At 41.4% G+C, this 18749-nt stretch overlaps 2 protein-coding genes across 5 annotated transcripts in view; one reads left to right on the top strand and one right to left on the bottom strand.

The window, feature by feature from the left end:
- LOC143418413 (uncharacterized) overlaps window positions 1–18749 on the top strand; it is a 145254-nt gene that overhangs the window by 81079 nt on the left and 45426 nt on the right. The window lies entirely within an intron of this gene.
- The window catches only part of grin2ca (glutamate receptor, ionotropic, N-methyl D-aspartate 2Ca), a 79289-nt gene that overhangs the window by 51975 nt on the left and 8565 nt on the right, over window positions 1–18749 (bottom strand). Inside the window, exons 1-2 of one of the 2 annotated variants that reach the window (XM_076883446.1) lie at window positions 4895–4968; window positions 4368–4809 (exon numbers count right to left, since the gene is read on the bottom strand). In XM_076883446.1, coding sequence (XP_076739561.1) covers window positions 4368–4793 — 426 coding nt within the window. In that variant the 5' untranslated portion in view covers window positions 4794–4809; window positions 4895–4968. Of the gene's footprint in view, window positions 1–4367; window positions 4810–4894; window positions 4969–18749 lie in introns of those variants that run through there. The other variant, XM_004556391.3, reaches the window with a different exon arrangement.

The raw sequence follows: 18749 nt of genomic DNA, 5'->3' as shown, positions 1-18749 counted from the left end.
ATTTGCATGCAAATAGCAAATCATGCAGGGCAGGCATGTGTGCATGTCACTCAGAGACCCGGTGCCTCAGTGGGTAGATTACGGTTGGTTTCCAGCTGGGACCATCCATATTAATAATGCATGCACTCACTGCTCTGAAAGGCAAGTATAATGGCTTCACTAAATGTCATAAATTAATGGTCCCAACTAATTGCTGATGAAAAGCAATCATTCATTTTCACACTAGCCTTTGTCAAAGAGCTTATTTCTTATTACATGTGTTTATTCTGTAATTTACTGTGATTGATTCGCTGTTTCTGTCCTCAGGTTTGAATGGTTAAAGTGTAAATGAGCAGCAGGAGGCATTAACTGCTGCATGACATCTCTTTTATTACCCTCGACGCCATGCGGAGGGCGAGATCACGCCGCATGTTTTCTGAAATGGATGTTGTTGACAGGGGAGCTGTCTACAGGCCCGTGTGAATGATGCAAATTACTGGAGTCTTGTTAGTGTCTCCTTGCTTATGGAAAGCCTCAAGAGTCAAATGGAAAAGGCCAATCTGGGGCTTTGAATGAAGAACCATATTCTTATCCAAAGCACTGAAAGAGTTCACTGATGCTGTAGGTGAAAAGATGAATTCAGTGCCGTGAGATTACTGCCTCAGGCTCGTGCTGTTAGATGCTGTGATGGTTAAAACCTCTTGTGCATCTTTCGTATTAGCATTTTTCCACTGATCTGATCGTTGCAAAGGATCACCATCATTTGTAAATAAAGAGACCAATTCTTTTTAACTGTAAAAGTAGCTTTAGCTTATTATTGTAGCTCATGGCTAAAAACACATCTCAAAATCCCCTGTGCTGAGACCTGGTAGGGGGTCAGTTTAGGCGTGGGAGGCCTGCAGTTTGCTGATGGAAACCTTGAAGATGATGATGAAGAAAAAGGCCTAAAAGCTGCTTACTCTTCAGACTAATGAAATGGGAAGATTTGAGTTTACTGAGAAATTGCTAATACTTAAAATAGCTTTAGGGCAGCAATGATACTTTTCACATTATTAAACACATTTTAACACTTTTAAAAGACTTTGATTGTACCTTAACTTAGATTTTACACTCACATCAGTGTGTTTGGTTTTAGATTTCATCTGAAGGAGTAAACAGGTCTTGAAAAGTCTAAAGGTGAATGTGAGGCAGGCTGATAGGGGTGCAGAGCATTTGTATGCTTGCATTAATCCTAGTAATAACAAACAAAACATCTTTTTAGCTTTGAAAAATAATAAATGCTTCTGATCTAATTTCGACTCCCCGAAAGCTGCTGACCAAACTCGTTGGTGTGGTAATACTTAATTAGAACTTAAATAGTGGTTTAAAATAAATCTTTAATGACATTTTAAATCCTTTTCTCATAGACTTTGATTGTATTTTATGTGGTACGGGCACAAATATATAACATTTGTTTAATATATTATAAAAAAGTGTATTAAAAGTCCATCTAACTGTGGGTTGAGAGAACATCTGGGAAGCAGCTAAATGGCGTTGAGGACGGCCACAAGTTTTTACGTGTGTGAAACATAAATAGCTGTGCAGCATGCATCATTCAAGAAACCAAGCATAATGTGCACCAACACCAAGTCGTACAGAGTCATCAAGTGAAAGAATCGTTTTTCAGGGCTTCAGACTGCGGCTGTCGACGTGTGATGCTATCCCAGCTCCGCCAAAGTGTTTCTTGTAGAAATGTCACCAGAGAAAAGATTATAGTCTCTGTTGCTGGTATTTGTGCTTGTTTAGATCGATCGTTGCAGCTAAACCAGCTTCAACTCAGATGTGGTTTAAATGCTCGTTTGAGCCACAAAAACTTGTCTCCTGTAGATTACCTCACCTCAGTGTAGCAGCATGTGGCACTAACATCGTGTAACACAACCTCGACATACAACATCTGCATGAAAATGTTCAAAAGAGTTGGAGCTCTAGTTTTTCTTATTAATAAAATTAGAAGTTGCACTAAATGTTGACATAACAATAAATCATATCACTTCCTCTTGCAATAGATTATCAGTATGCTGGTGCCAGATGTTGTTAGTCTTATATAAACTGTTTCCTTCACCCATTTGACTTGGAGCCAGTACCTCATGATACACTTGGGTACCAAAATTCAGCGTCTTGCATTGAGGAAGGATGGCTCACATCTGGAAAGTTAATCAGGGAGCTAATATTAACTACAAGATAAAAACACACTGACACCACAGTACAGTGAAGAAATGCGCCAACCCTTTTCTCCTTCACTTGCACAGATTCGTGCAATGTAATGAGCATCTGAGACAGCGTGGTGGTGATACCAGCGTTATCATGGGCATCTTACTGGGAAATGGGCAGATGTATTGCATTGTTTTGCCAGTCAGAGCAGATGTCAATCGTTTGTACTGATTATTTATGCAGCATGAGTGCTCCAACAATAAATCAGCTGGCAAATCTGTGGGGCAAATGAAAGTCTGGATATTTTTGGTGTTGTTATTCACTCGTTTTCAAATAGCACAACTTCATCATTTGACATGATGGGTTTTGTTATGCAAAAATTATGTGTGAAGCATATCCGTTAGACTGTGGCTCAGATAGTGGAGTGGAATTATGATACATGGTTGATGCTTTGAAACTTGAACAAGACACTGAACCCAAAGTTGCTTCCAGCTGGAGCAACAGTAGAATGCTTTGAAGGCCGTAGATCAGGCAGTAAAGGTCCTATATGTGTATTAAAAACTGAGGATTTGAATAAAAGGTATATTCTTTGTATCTGACTTTGAAATAGTAACATTTTCTTCTCATGAATTGTGTGAAACAATAATGCAAATGTGCAATTTGGTCATTACTAATATCCATCGATTTTCTTTTTCTCTTCTTCTTTTTTGCTCGCTTTAAAGTGATGTATTATACGTCCTTCAGTGTTCATTAAGCTGATGTAATTAGCACTCGGATTCCTGTTTTTTTCCTAATGGCTTCTTTGTCATTATTTAACTGCTCTCAAGAAAATGAATCAGCACCTTAAGCAGAATTGTGATTGAAATGATTTCTCTTTTTGCTACGAGGACTATAATTACCACGAGTCACGCTGCAGACTCAAGTGATTAAGTAAATGTCTAAATACTGAATGAAGCTGTTATCTAACTTCAATAAGAGTAAGGAGTTCTTAATACCTGACAGACCAAAAGGAAAAACAGAAACTTTGTCCAGGAATGAGATTGACCCCAACAATTGATTTCATAGAGCACCTATCTCCTTTGTTTAATGAAATATTATTATAGTTGGTACCAGAGATGGTGTAATCTGATTACTTTTTTCAAGTAACGAGTAAAGAAAGGATTACTGTTGCAAAAATGGTAATTAGATTACCTTTACTTTCCCGTAGGAACGCTGCGTTACTGCGTTACTAAAACCGTGATTTTTTGCAAGAATGTCTCACGACAGTGACGGAAGCGAGTGCGAGGTTCGTGGCAACAGCTGTGTGCAGATCAACAATGGATCATATATCGAGTGCAGAGAGAGTATGAGCGTGCAGCGTCTAAAGCGTGGAAGCACTGACCTTACTTTGAGTTTGATTCCATAAAAAGTGACAAAAACATTAGTGCCCGCTGTGCGTGGGAAGAAAACTTCTTTTTACAGCGAAAAAAACCCTAAACTTCCAACAAGCACCGAGTAGCTACGACGTAATGGGAAACTCACAGAGAAACTCGCGGATTCTTCCACTGACCGCTGCGACTCACCTGCACCACTGTAAACCTCCACCTACCCCATTCCTGCTTTACAGGTGAAAATAGAGCAACAGGACCGCTGAGTCTTTGCCTTTATTTATTTTCTGCTGTGTTTTACTTGCATCTATTTGAAAGACTGAGTGAAAACACAAAAATTATTTTATGTGCTGGAATGTGCAGAAAATAGGTTTAAATGTTAAACTAATTTCTTCCAGTCAGAGAATGTTGCATATAATTAAATTTTTGCTTGATGCATAAAGTTAAAAGATTAAAACTGATAAAACAAGTTTTTAAAAAAAAGAGACTTTTCCATTTGATTACATTTTGTATGATGAATTATGCAGAAAAAGTAGAATTGGGCTGAAAGATCTATCGCTTTATCACCTCTTCAGGTTGTAAATCGTGTTTTTAAAAAGTAACTAAGTAATTATTTACTTTTGAAAATAAGTAATCAGTAAAGTAACGGGATTACTTTTTTGGGGAAGTAATTAGTTACTGATTACTTTTTTCAAGTAACTTGACCAACACTGGTTGGTACTGTGGTGTTGGTGTATTCTGGATAAAAAGAAAAACTGAAAGATCAGCGGCGGTGGAATAAAAACAAAGGCTTTTGTGTGTGTGAGGTGTAGTAATTGATGACGAGCTGACCTTGTGTGGCAGGACGACAGCAGAGCCTCCACTGATGCCCACGATTGGCACGGCCGTCTGAGTGGAAATGAAGTCCAAGATCTGCGCCACGGCCTCTGAGCCCACGTTGTCCTCGAACACCACGCCATGGACACGGTTGGTTGAGAGAGTGTCGCAGATGCGGGTTAGCAGCGCCCGAGGGTTAGTGTTGTTGACCAGTACAGTGATAGGGTTCACCTCCAAGGGAAGATCCATGAAGTTTTCCCGACTCAAACGCCCCTTGATCTCCGTCTGGTAGGCCGTGCCGCTGAACACCACCGCCACATTCACAGAGGGCGTGGGGATCCCGAACGGCCGGCCGGAACAGCCAGGGATGGCGCAGAATAGCAGCAGCAGCAGCGGCGGCCACCACGGGGAGTCGCTCCAGCAGCCTAGACGAACGCCCATCTCAGTCACCTACTGCCTGGTGGGGGGGATAGAAGAGATCGACATGTTAGACAGGAAGATCTTTTTGTGTTTGTTTTTACGTTTTGATAAATATAAATGACCTTCTGGCTTCATCTCGGCTCAGCGTGCCGGCCCGGTCGCTGTAATCAGACGTGTAAGAGCCCATTAACGGAGCCCAGAGCAGTATTTTTAGTGTTTGTCAGCGTGCAGCACGAGGCTGTGGCCAGGCTGTTGCGTCTTAGGATGGCAGCTGCCACCCTGCTGCTGTTGGATTCTGCGGTACAACCCAGCAGATGGTGTCCAGCGTTTAATGCAACAAATGGAGAACAAGAGGATTTATAATTTTTCTCTCGTGACATTACTTTTGATGCTATTACTTAATTTCTTTTTTAGCAGCCCAAGGCATTCAGGCTTAATCTGCTGCAGATCTGCATGCATAGTTTTGACGATCATGTGGCATCCACAGTGTCAGAATAATGTTCATTAGCATACGTTTCAACATATCAAAAGGAAAAAAACTTTATTCACAAATGCCTTTAATCCTCTGGTGATAAAATCCTTGCTCCTTGTGCAACACTGCCTCTCTAATGGACTGCAATGCAAGCACTAACTCTCAGCCGTACTATCTTAATTACTTCCAATTGTTGTGCTTTCTGCCCTCTGGAAGGTAATGCAGGAGAAATGCCATAGTTGGGACTCTGCGATGTCAAACCCTGTAATGTTAGTTTAACATTCACATTGTAAGCAGACAGCGGTTTGTGTTGAGCTGTCAGACAGAGTTAGGCTCGTTGTCAAATCTTTCACAGCAGTGTTTGTGGCCCTCGGGGAGTGCTGCACACTGGGCCCCTGTCACAGAGATCTGATCCACCATGTGATGGAATCCCAGTGGGGTGAATATATTGTAATCCCTTGGTAATCCCAACCAGGCGTCATGGCTTATCAAGAGATTTGGCTAGTGCACGGAGCACGGTGCAGCTCTGTGCTGCGTTTTTCTCTCCGTTCTACATCCTGTGTCGGACCGAGCTGTGAGCTCCTCTGGAAAACACTGCAGAACAAGCATGCAGTGCATGACGGCCGGGCCGGTTCATCTCTAGAATACTTATGAAGGAATTGGGTTTTTTTTGTCATGTTGCATGCACAGACTCCGAGAAAACACATCACGCATGCATGCATGGGAAGCTGTTCGTGACGTGTCCTGCATGTGCAACTCGACTCTACATCCTGTTCAGTGACATCAGCCGTGTTTCAGCTGACAGCAGTAGAGACGTTTAGGCTTAATGTCGCGAGATTAACATTCATGGAAGAAATACCTGAAGACCTCCTGTATATTTAATGAAACCGTAAAACAGCTGAGGCGCATGAATGAAGGCTGAACGCTCAGGTGGTAAAAATGTCATTAAAGCAAAAATGGAGTCATCAGTAACTTTGTGACATGATTTTAATATATTTATTTATATTTTATATTGTATAACCACCACCGCAACAGCTATGGTTCAATTAATTAAGACAAAGCAACGCTTTTTTGAATCCGGTGATAAGGCAGGGAAACTTCTGGCCTATCAAGCCCGTGCCGAAGCAACCTCCAAACGAATTCCAAAGGTCAAGTCTGCCGCTGGTGACATAATATCGGACCCAGAGGGAATTGATGAAGTATTTGTTCGTTTCTATTCCAATCTGTACACGTCAAGCTCTCCACCTCTATCAGAAGAAACTCTCCAAAATATACATTTTCCAAGAATAGATCTGACGAAGGGGTTAGGGGGACCGATTACTGTAGTAGAGGTACAAGAAGCCATTAAATCCTTAAACACAGGTAACTCTGCAGAATACTATAAAGCCAATTCTGATCTTATGGCACCGTTGTTGAAAGATATGTATAATGAAGCCTTTTCAAAATGTCAATTACCCAAGACTTTGTCCGAAGCTACTATTTGTTTACTCTTGAAAAAAGACAAGGATCCTCTGTTGTGCAGTAGTTACGGACCAATTTCTCTTTTAAATATTGATTTTAAAATACTATCTAAAATTCTCGCACTTAGGCTACAACGTGTTGTGCCACAAATTATCGCCACTGATCAGATGGGTTCATGGCCGGCAGGCACTCATATGACAATTCAAGACGCCTCTTGAATATTATCCACACATCATGCAACTCAATTCCAGAGGTTGTGGTATCTCTTGACACGGAGAAAGCCTTCGACCGCGTCGAGCGGCGCTTCCTCTATGAGGTGATGGATAGGTTTGACTTAGGGTTGACTTTATTCTCTGGGTTAAGCTACTATATTCTTCGCCATTCACCTGTATTCGTACTAACAACAACTTGTCTTCGCCTTTTCCACTTGAGAGGGGCACTAGGCAAGGGTGCTCTCTCTCACCCTTCCTATTCGCCATTGCTATCGAGCCTCTTGCAATATGGCTGCGTTCAGAGGATAGATTTAAAGGCATTACGAGGTTCGGTGTAACCCACAAACTCTCCCTTTATGCAGACGACTTGCTCCTGTACATTTCTGACCCTCTAAACTCATTTCCGGTGCTTTTTAACATACTGGACCAATATGGTACACTGTCAGGATATAAGCTCAATTATCAAAAAACCGAGTTGCAACCCCTCAACTCCCTGGCCAGAGCTCTTCCCCACTCAATAGTGCCCTTTAAGTGGACAGAAACTGGATTTAGATATCTGGGGGGTTTTATTTCCTTTTCTGTCCCTACTAGACAATGTTGGGAAAGGTTGTGACCGTTGGACTTCACTACCATTGTCAGTGGCAGGGAGAGTTAACCTGATAAAGATGAATGTCCTCCCCAAATTCTTGTATCTTTTTCAACATGTCCCAGTTCTTCTTACTAAAGCATTCTTCGACAAGTTAGAAAAGACTCTGTCACATTTCATATGGGGAGGGAAACAAGCTAGAATTCGCAAGTCTATTCTTCAGTCCTCTAAAGCTGACGGTGGTCTTGGTCTGCCCAATTTTAGACACTACTATTGGGTAGCTAACATACACAAACTTTTGCATTGGGTTCGCAACGACCCCCCTGTACCAGCCTGGGTACAAATGGAAACTGCATCTAGTATTATCATCAATACTCAGCTCACCACTCCCTTTCTCTCCAACCCTTGTTGGGGATAATCGAATAATTGGCGACAGTTCAGAAAATACTTCGGGCTACTTGGACCTTTGCTAACACCTTTATTAAAAAATTTTTAATTTTGCACCTTCAAACATTGATGCGGCCTTTGGCAGTTGGAAAGATAAAGGTCTTAGGACTGTTAAGGACTTGTACAGTCAGGACACCTTTCTATCTTTTGCTGACCTATCGTCTAAATATGACCTGCCTAATATCAATTTTTTTCGTTATCTTCAGACTAGAGATTTTGTAAAAACGTAGTTCCCTCACTTTCCCAATCGGCCTCCAGAAACAAATCTGGATATCATCCTGCAGACGAACCCTCATCAAAACAGACTGATATCAGCCTTGTATAAAATACTAGATACGTCGGTCCCCAAATCCATTTCTCATACTAAGCTGAGATGGAAGAGCTACAGACAACCCTGCCAGAACAGCAGTGGGATTCTGCTTTGAAACTGATTCACTCGTCCTCAATTTGTGCCCGTCATGCTTTGATTCAGTGCAAGGTGGTCTATAAAGTACATTATACAAACGCAAAATTATCTAAAATCTATCCAACCATTAGTGATGCCTGTAGCAGATGCAGACTATCACCTGCCAACCATTTCCACATGTTTTGGTCTTGTTTGAAACTGAGTGCATTTTGGAGGAATATATTCAACACACTTAGCCAAGCACATGGCCAGACTGTCCCTCCTAACCCGCTCTCCGCAATTTTTGGCATTCCTCCCGACTTGATCTGGCCCCCTCAAACAGGCCCTAGCCTTTACCACTTTACTAGCTCGGAGGCTTATTCTGTTGAAGTGGAAGCTTCCCCACCCCCCAACTCATGATTATTGGGTGAGAGATGTACTCTTTAACTTAAAGTTGGAAAAACTTCGATTCTCTCTAAAAGAATAAAGAAATAGGAAATTTAACAAAATCTGGAAATCATTTCTCTTACTAGTGGACACCATCACTTTACTTCCTGAGTCTGAAGTGAACTGAGTGAAGCTACATTATAAAGTTTGGATTTTTTTTTTAATCTCATTTTTACTTTATTTATTTGTTTATCCTTTTGTTTTGTTTGGTCCCTTTTTTGTTGTTGTTTGTTTGGGTTATGCTTGTTATGTGTATAAGTCTTGAGATGTTTTTTTTGTGTGTGTGGGCAGAGACTGGCTCTCTGTGCTGTCTTGTCTAGTGTGGACCTGGTAGGGGGAGAATTCAGGATGGGGGGTACAATGGACATACAACTGTTCTGAAATCAAGATTGACTTTGCTGTTGCTAACTTTGTTGCTAACGTTATCGTTGAAATCAGTAAAACAAAGTTGGAATATATTTTATATTGTATTTTGAGATCCATGGAGGCTATCGTATCTCAGTTTCTATTTACCGTTCAGATCTGGAGGAAACAGCCTTCAAAGATTCATGATGCAGATACATTACAGCTTGTGACCGTACGTTTGCTGGGTGCCGACCCCCGAACCTCTAAAGCCAGCCGAATCCTTAAACTGCACTGATACATAAAGGAAAGAGGATTTTCACCTGTCCTTTGGCTAAATCCTCTCAAACCGCTCCTGTGTATACAGGCTCCACTCAGATGTTGAGGATCAAAAGTCACCGTGGACATCCATTGGTCGTAGAGATTTTAGATTTATTACAAAACAGAGACAATTTCGGCTCCGAAGCAGTCACAAGGTACATACTGAGCCATGAGCCGGAGACAGGTTGCCTTTTGCGTCATGATGCTGCTGCAAACTGGATTCAGAATGAGTCATACTGTACTTGGTGCCCCACAGAGTGCAACCAGTCACTGCCCAGTTATACTTGATTACGTCTGCATGTAAGCTTCTTATGAAAGTACTCCATTGTTATCTAATAACATTTAAATATTTCAGCAGAAAACGAGCTGGTTCTTTTGTCAGCATGGAGTTCATTTATTATTAGCTTATGTAATACCCCCTGTGTGGCCCTGGGACCATAAATGGTCCCTTTAGGTTTTCAGTTACAAGCCATTTGCACTGTGTTGAATGGAATATAGCCAAATTCTCTAAAAAAAAGTTTGGCATAATTTCATTTCAAAATTCAAGTCTGACTTCCTTAAATTAGCTTCAGTGGCTAAGCTAACAATACACATCCTCTTAGAGCCCTGGGGACCATTTTTGGTCCCCATTGACTTCCATTATAAACGCTATTTTTCACTGCAGAATTATTACCGTTAATGTCTTGGTGATTACGTATGTTTCCGCTTCGTTTTGGTCTATGAGCCTTAGAGTTGTAATTTTTTTATTTGTCCACCGGGTGGCGCCCTTGCTCCACATTTGATCCCTGCTGGAAAACAGCGGGCTTCTTGGACAGACCTGCGGGAAATGAAGCCTCATTTCCGGCGTGCAGCAGTGGCTTCGCCCGCTGATCGGGCGGGACCATTTTTTGGTCCCTAGGACCATGAGAGGGTGCATTTTTTTTTTTTAGTCAACAGGAAATGACGTATTTGTTGTCACGTGGTATCGGATGTGTGGGCTGGAAAAAGCAGTCCCCGGTGATCGTGCCCCGGTGATCGTCGCGACTTACCCCGGCAACATGCACTTATTTCGGCCTAGAGGAGGAGCATTTGCCGCCTGGAGACCATTTTCTGGTCCTGAAAAAAAAAAAAAAGGCGATCGAAATGACTCTTGGTGCCAATCTTTAGTCCATCTAAAGGCCTAATTATAATAACAAAGAAATATTACTTCAAATGTTTTTTTTGGAAAATATTTAGTTTTTTGTTTTTTGGGGCTAAAAAACGGCGCTCATGTAATAAAACTGGGATTTAAAGGGTTAAAACAACGAAAATATAATTAAAACTTTATATGAATATTTCAGGGAGAAGTAGTTTTAAAAGACTGACCAATTTAAAGTGGAAAAAAATATGAATATATAATCTTTTTATTGCACTTTTGGGGCGGGACCATTTATGGTCCCCAGGGCTCGGAAGGGGTGCATTTTTAAAGGGCCACACAGGGTTAATATTGATTTGAAAGATCTTTCATAATTAAAAAATGTCTGAATGAACAGGTCATTGAGAAGAACTCACTGAGTTTCAGCATGGTACTGTGATATGATAGCACTACTGCAACAAGTCAGGTCAGTGACACAGAGTGCTGAGGTGTGTTAGTGCATTTAAATGGCCAGCGCTCGGCTGGCAAAGAGTTCTAAAACGCCTTCAGGCATTAACATCAGCATACAAACTGTGTGCTGGGAGCTTCATGGCATCAGGTTTCCATGCCTGAACATGTGGAGGTGGCCTCGTACTTTGTGGATAGCTCTGTAGTAAATAAATTTGGGTGGTAGATGATGATTGGCCCACTAAAGACATCTGCAGTGTTATGATTCAGAAAAAAGAAGAGCTGAAATCCTGCAGCTGTAATGGGAAACATGTTGCTCTCTAAACTACAGTGATGGGCTCCTCAGTTTCTAATGCGTTGCTTGCAAGTTGCATAAATATGTGAGATAACTTGTCCCAACTTTAAATTTGCGTTAAAAAAAGGGAAACCTTTTCCTTTTCAGTGTTTTACATGTTGTCTTTGTACTGTGAGATTAAATAAATAAAGTAGACCACAGTATGTTTAACCTATATAGAGTATAACAACATGGAGCGCTGCATGCTGTACATATGGTACAGACGGCACATTAACGGTTATTCCATACCCACATGAAGAACCCGAACTTTTCCCTGTTAATTGCAAACTTTCTTCAGCAAGAAGTCAGATATTTAAGGTTACACGTAGAGATGATGGTTTGGGAGGTTAGTCCCCATTACAGGATTAATGCAAGCACACACACTCCTCTGTCCTATTTATTTCTTACTGCCTCTCTTGGAAAGCTGTCGCCAAAGTCCGTTCTTGTCAAAGGGATTATGGAAAAGCAACGTGACTTAAATAAGTTGCTTCAGAGCAGCACATACCAGCCACTTTCCTGTTTCCTCTTCTTTTGACGGCTGAACTGTGTAAACAGGCCACCGCTGAGAATTATCTAACATCTGATGAGAGATTAGATTTTAAAAAGCGGACGAGAGACCGAACTTTCAAAGTTAAACGGTGCCGATCGGCAGTATCGTCCCACCAATCGACAGTGTTCGTATTCTCTGTCCTCAGTTAGTTAGAGTTTGACTAACAAACATTTAAGATGTGCTTATCCCCCTCTAGTGGGTGACATACGGAGGAAGCAGTGTCTTTACTGAACGAGCTGAGAAATGCAGACTGATTAAAAATAGCTGCTGGGGCTCTATCGTACAACGACGTTATTTATTTTTAGTCTGTTGTGCTTCCACACTGCTGACACTTGGACATTTTGTTAAGTTGAACAGGTAAATAATGCAAACATCCACATCTCCATGTTCAGCTCATACACATGTTATCTGCTCCCAGAAATTGAATATTGCTGATAAGGCAAATTGGATTTTCTGCACACGGCGACACATACACAGACTCAGTGATGAGAATGTGAGTACATCTGGTTCATGCATATTGAAGTCTTGTACAGTGCGGTTTATTTCCCCTTCTAATGCAGTGTATGTTTCCTTCACCTTTTTCAGCACTGTCTCAACCAAAAGCAGCAGTTTATTTTCACATTTTTAAAAAATATCATTTTGTCATATTGGAGGGAACCTGTTTTGTTCATTTCCAGGTCCAGATTTTTATTGTTGGACTCTAAGTAATCCTTAATTTTCTTATGAGGGGGGTGGAAGCTTCAACAAGCACCTCTGGCATCTCCCTTCCTCTCCTTTTGACCCAGCTTTCTTCTGATTGGCTGCTCCTTGCAAACAAAGAGCTTGAACAGCTGGTGGGTGGGGCATCTCACAGCCAAAGAATGACCACATGAGGAGATCCCCCATCTGTGGCAACATGCAAAGACACAAGTAAAAAAGAAGCTGTCTGAAACCGAGTGTTTAGAGCAGCCCGAAGCCTGACCCTTTGGGATTATTTATGCATACACTGACCTCATTATTTGGAAATTTGGCCTTGTTTAATATGAGCATCCACCACTGTATCAGTACACATGACAGAAAATGAGGATTAGCGCAATCAGTGCCCTTTAATTACTTTTGCAACAGCCGTCCTGCCCCACAGTGCGCATTGAAATCTCATCTTTGCATCCTGCAAACTGCATCCATTCTTCCAAAGTTGTCCACTCTCTGTTTTCTCTGATATAGACCATATGAGTGATGAAACCACATGAAAGAAAACAACCTGCCATTTATCGATGAGATGCTGCAAAGGTCCTCCAAGTGATTCCTGATCCAGCTCATTAACGTGAAGCTGCAGCAGTAAATACATCTGGGTGAGAAGTGTGGTGCAGTGTTTAATGACTCCCTTTATATTCTGGGCACGACACCCCTGCTGCAGCTGTTTAACAATGTGCACCTGTCCCGTCTCCTGCTACTTAATCAATACACTCATCCATGGATCCGCAGCCTGCTGCGTCTGTGTTTCACCTGCTGATAACAGTCCAGCAGCTTCCTCTTGATCCAGCGCTGTCAGAACTCCATGATCAAGCAGATCTATGACTTTTATGGGACTCGTATGAACGTTAGGGCTTCCCTATCGTTGCACCGGGTAGGCAAACACTACTTAAATTAGCTCTATTGTTCCTCTTGTGACCAGTTCTTCCCAAAATAGTGAAATACACCATCTTTAGCAAAGAAAGAAAGACGTCCACTAGGTTTGTAGGAACATAATTAGCTTTTTAGTAAAATAAATAAAATAAATCTCTGAGCTCAGTTTGACACGGCACAGGCAGAACTTCTTACTGAATCACTTTATCACAGTATCACTTTATAGATGAAATCAAATCAGTGGTATATCCTGGGTGTGATCAGTGAACGCCAATCCACCAAATCAAAAATAATGAGCTAATTAATGGGACTTTTTAGTGAAACTAAGAGATGTAGGTACTCCAAATCAAGACTTTTTATAGGTAACCAGATAGCATCTATTCATATATATATATATATATATATATATATATATATATATATATATATATATATATATATATATATATAATTTTAGAGGTAAATAAATAACTTTTACTTTGAAGGTTTTTTTTTCTCATTTTTTAACCTTTGGAAAGTTTGACTACCCCGTTAGTTGGCGAGCGTTTGCAGACAAATTGGAATCTTTCATGGAAACTACGACAACTCACAGGGAGGTTTTTAGTGCAGCACCATCACCCAGCAACTGCTCGCTAACCGGTCAGGAAATTCACATCTTTATTTCATCTTCGGCTTTAACTGTTTAAATGTAAGTATTACTGTACAGGAATAGAGCGTTCCCAGTTTATTGGATGTACCTTAGCTTGCTAATCTTGTTGGGGACTGTAGGAACATTTTTCTCTCCAGAACTACGAAAACAAAATCTTCAAAAAACTTCAGAAATGTTGGAAGTGTGTCGCAGCTTTTGAGCTTTCTGTTTTTCTCAGTTTGGTCTACGTCACTGCTCGCTGTGGGTATCCTGCAGACAGGATCAGTGCTTTCCAGGCTTGAAAGAGGTTTCTTTAATAGAATTTAATAAATGCAACCACCCAGCAAACACAAGCCACAGTTTGACCTTCTCTGTTACAAAGAGTCAGGATTCATTTACCACCAGATGATTACACCTGTATGAATATGTTGAACTAATCTCTGATTAAAAAATACAGCCACGCTAATCTCTTTAAATCTGCACCCATTTAACTAATCTGTAGAATCATCATCCTCATAAGTACAGTGGGAGCGGGGTGAGGTGAGAGGCAAAAAAAGGAAAAACATCGGCATCTAAAAATATCCACGGTATGACATAGTTGGCGCGTGTCCGCGTTTTTTGGTTGGAGCCCAAATGAAAAGTGTTTTTGTAAACATTTCCTATACAGGCTGTACTGCAGTCAGACGTTCTACAGCGCGAGCTTTGCTAAATGTGATCAATCCTCGATATCTTCTGACTGATCTCAAATAAACTAAATATCTGGAGCCAGATCTCTGGATATATCTGTGACCCAGGACAGCCTACCACTAAGACCGCTGTGCAGGTCCTGACCGAACCTTTGAATCAGACTATTAAGGTTTCCTATCCCTTTCTGATCTGTGTACTTTTACACAGAATACAGAAAAGCTAAGACAGACAGAGTCTGTGCCAAATCCTGTCCTCAGTTTGTAGTTTCTCTCCGACTGTTGGCTGCTCTAAGCTGCTCCAGTTAAACAGCTTATATCATTAATTATAGGCCACTGAAAAACCACAGCATGGCAGCAAATACACTGTTAGCTCTGTTAGAGTTGTATTCAAATACATTAAGACAATAACTGCTCTTTGTTTCCGTGGGACCGAGTCTGGCACGGCTCCACATCGTCTGGCGCTTGAGTTAATTAACAAAGCAACACCAGTTCCTCAGCTGCAGTTTACCAGATAACAAATATTAGACTATGCTGTATTCAGCTGTTCTACACTTTTTTACTCATGTATTCAAATAATGATGAGATTCAGATAAATGTAATTGATGATCTTCTGCATCTGACCTGCCGAGGTACAATAACTCTGGTACAATGCATTGAATGTTTATTGTACGTGGTCCTTTTTCAAAATTGACCTCGAAGTAGAGCTTGGCAGTGGTTCGCTTGTTCACAGTGTCCACAATTATATTTATAGTCCGTTCTAATAATGGGTGAGATTTTATAATAAATAAACTTTATAAAGTTTATTTATTATAAAATCGAGTAGGTCACCAATTGTTTAACAGCATGTTTGAGTTTTGCAGGCCACTCGAAGCAGCTTAAACTGCAAACCACATATTTGCTGCCAGTAGACTGAACCATGTTTGTGACTGATCATATAGCAGCACTGTTGTGCCTTATATGTGAATGCACTCAGTGGTCACTTTATTGTCCCCAGTGGGAAATTAAGTTGCAGTATGTCCACACATCAAACAACACCAAAAGAAAGAGAACATGGTTTAGTGTTATTAAGCACGATGATAGCAGCAGGTATAAACTGCACTTTATACCGACAACCTGAAGGAAGCAGCTGAAAGTCGTTTAAGAGAGGATGACAGAGGTCGCCTTCCTCAGCACCTGCCTGTTATAAAAGTCCGCAAGCTGGACCTGAGACCTCCCTGAAGTCTTACCAGCCACTTTAACAAGGTTACCAAGTCTGATCTTATTGGACTCTGTGGTGGGGCGTGGTCGGCGGTGCACGAGCAGGAGTGGGAATCCTCCCAGACTGTCGGCCGGTCTGACCAGCAAGCCTGAGGTCGGCGTGCTGGTCAGACTGGCCTCACCTCCACAGCTCACGACTCCGTCTGTGGTGCTGTGTCCATGGGCGACCACCTGAACTTGCACCTCCCTGTTGCTGAGCGACCGATCTTTAGGCTTGTTGTGACCTAAAGGTCTAGGACTAATAATAATAATATATGTTTATTCAGTGAGACCTTTCTGTGAACCTTTATCTTCAAATAAACATGATGTAAAATTGCACACGTTATGACACTAAAGCCGAAGCTGAATTTAAATAGCATAAACAACAAGTACATTTATGCAACTAACCTTGGAAATATCAAATTAATTATTGTGCAAAAACAGGCTGTAACTGCTCGCTGCCCTCAAGCTGCACAATTTGTGTTCATCCTAGCGTGCAGGAAACATCTTTTTGGCCCTTGTTTGGTTTTTCAGTCTCCTCGAGTGTGTTTGTTAAATCTCTTGTCTTTTTTCATCCTTTCTAATCGTGCTTATTTAATTTGGTTCTCTTTAGGCTCGTTTGTTTAGAAGATCAATCGTGAAGCTCTCATTAAGTTCGACACCTGTGCCTCTGATGTTGTTTAAGATTAAACGATGGGAAACGACAGATTAATGCTAAAATCAGTGGATTGTTTGATATTAATCAGAACTTTGACTTGTGCCACAAAGATTAAGATTCACGGCCTCTCAGTTTCACTGAAGCTTCACTGAAGCATGTGCGTAACTGGCCACCTTTATGGAACAGTGAAAAGAAATGTGTAGATAAAGCAATGGAGGCGACTGAGAATAAATTAAAGACAAAACCGGTTAACAAAGGAACTGTGGATGTTTGAATTACCATATCTCCTGAGGCAGGTGCTCGTCGCTGCAGGGACTCTGACTGCAAATGCCACATCAGCAGTGACGAAGTGTTAGACATCTGACAAAATGGCCTGAAAACAGCCATCTTCACCTGCTGTGACTGCTTTATGCAAACATAATTTGATAAAGTGGAGTTTTTCTGTTGGATCATGCTGGACTTGTTTATGTCGAGTGTAATAACGCAGATAGCTGCTGTGCTGCCGATTGACCCCCAACAAGCCAATCTGCAGTTAGCCAGTGATGATGCTGTGACGTTTGTGGATCACAGTCATAAGGCTGTGAATATTTCTGTATTTATTATTTTAGTAAATACATAGATGAGGATCTTATCTGTATTTTGTTTTGATCAGTATATTGATAACAAGAATCAGAACAGAATTTGTTCAGTGTTCTCGTGGAGGACTCAGAACCTGCAGTGATGTGCAACTCCAAAAACGAAAGGGCTTAAAATCAACATTTTAACTCTTTTTTTTTCTTTAAAGTTTGTTTTTTATTATTGCTGTTGTTGGTGGGAGGAGCTAAGTGGTGCATGCTGGGCAGAAACTGCACCACCTGCTTAATGCACCAATTAACCCACAAATGACCCTGTTTAGCAGAGCATGCAATCATTTGTGAAACATATACAGTGTTTAACATTCATCATAGCGTATTTACAAAATAGGATATCAGCTGTTAGAGGCTGCATCTCTGCATTCATGAGCAAATAGGTGATGAAAATATAACACAGACGCACCAAAATTAAGAGAGCATCTCAGTTATCATTCATCTATTTGCTTCTGGGGTTTAAAATCCATGTTACAGATGTTTTCCCCTCCAAGTAACTGCCCAGAGGTGTTGCCAAATTGCTTGCGTAAGGACTTGTAGCACTGCAATAAATAAAACAAAACAAAAAAACTATGTGGCTCTTATGTTATATAAACTTATAAAGTTAACAAAATGCATAATCCATATCATGTTTTTGTGCTCATTTGTACAAAATATGGCTCCGTTTCCATGAAGGCCAGGATTTTCATTTTCTGCAGCGACAGACTCGTCAGCAGAGGGGCAGGGTCCCCCCTAAATCTGCCTGTTGATTTACGGCTCTGGTCTTTATGGGATGGGGTCGTGTATCGTGGCCGTGTGATAAACGGCAGCCGGCCGCGTGAAAAAGACCAAGTCGACGTCCACCAGGGTTTCCTGCTGAAATGCACCCAAAGTGAAACCCCAGTGGAGGCTTTGAAGTCCAAACCAATAACAATGAATCTGTTTCACGTGACCTCCGGAGACAGAGACGCATCAAACAGACTCACTCGGTGATATTAGTTTCTGTCGCGGACCCTTTGACTTCGCCTCTGCCGCCGGCACTGCAGACATATTTAAGACGCGCACGCCTCTACTGGAACTCTGCACTACGAGTGATTGATCTGCCACAGGGTGAAAACCTGTCTAGGTAAAGTCCTCATAAATCTGGTGAGATTTTTACTGTCGTCTCTGAACAAAGGTTCTGGGGTGGGAGAGGGGAGTAGTCAGGCGGCTGCTGGTATCTCTTTGCATTAAAGGATTTAAATATTCAGGAGGGAGATGGAGCAGAACTGAACAGTTGGATTTTCTGACTCTGTAGCATCAGAGGGGCCACGATCAGCAGGTTTTAAATGCCACAGCAGATGGAAAGCTATGTAGCCGGCTTTTATTACAGTTCCATCTTTGAAACCTCACGTAGCGATAAAGCAGCGCTCCCTCTGCAGCAAGTGTCGTATAACCTTGA

Source organism: Maylandia zebra, linkage group LG4 (genome assembly GCF_041146795.1).
Source record: "Maylandia zebra isolate NMK-2024a linkage group LG4, Mzebra_GT3a, whole genome shotgun sequence".
NCBI lineage: Eukaryota > Metazoa > Chordata > Actinopteri > Cichliformes > Cichlidae > Maylandia > Maylandia zebra.
Note: the sequence above shows the minus strand (reverse complement) of the source record. Positions and strands in the feature narration are given on the sequence as shown.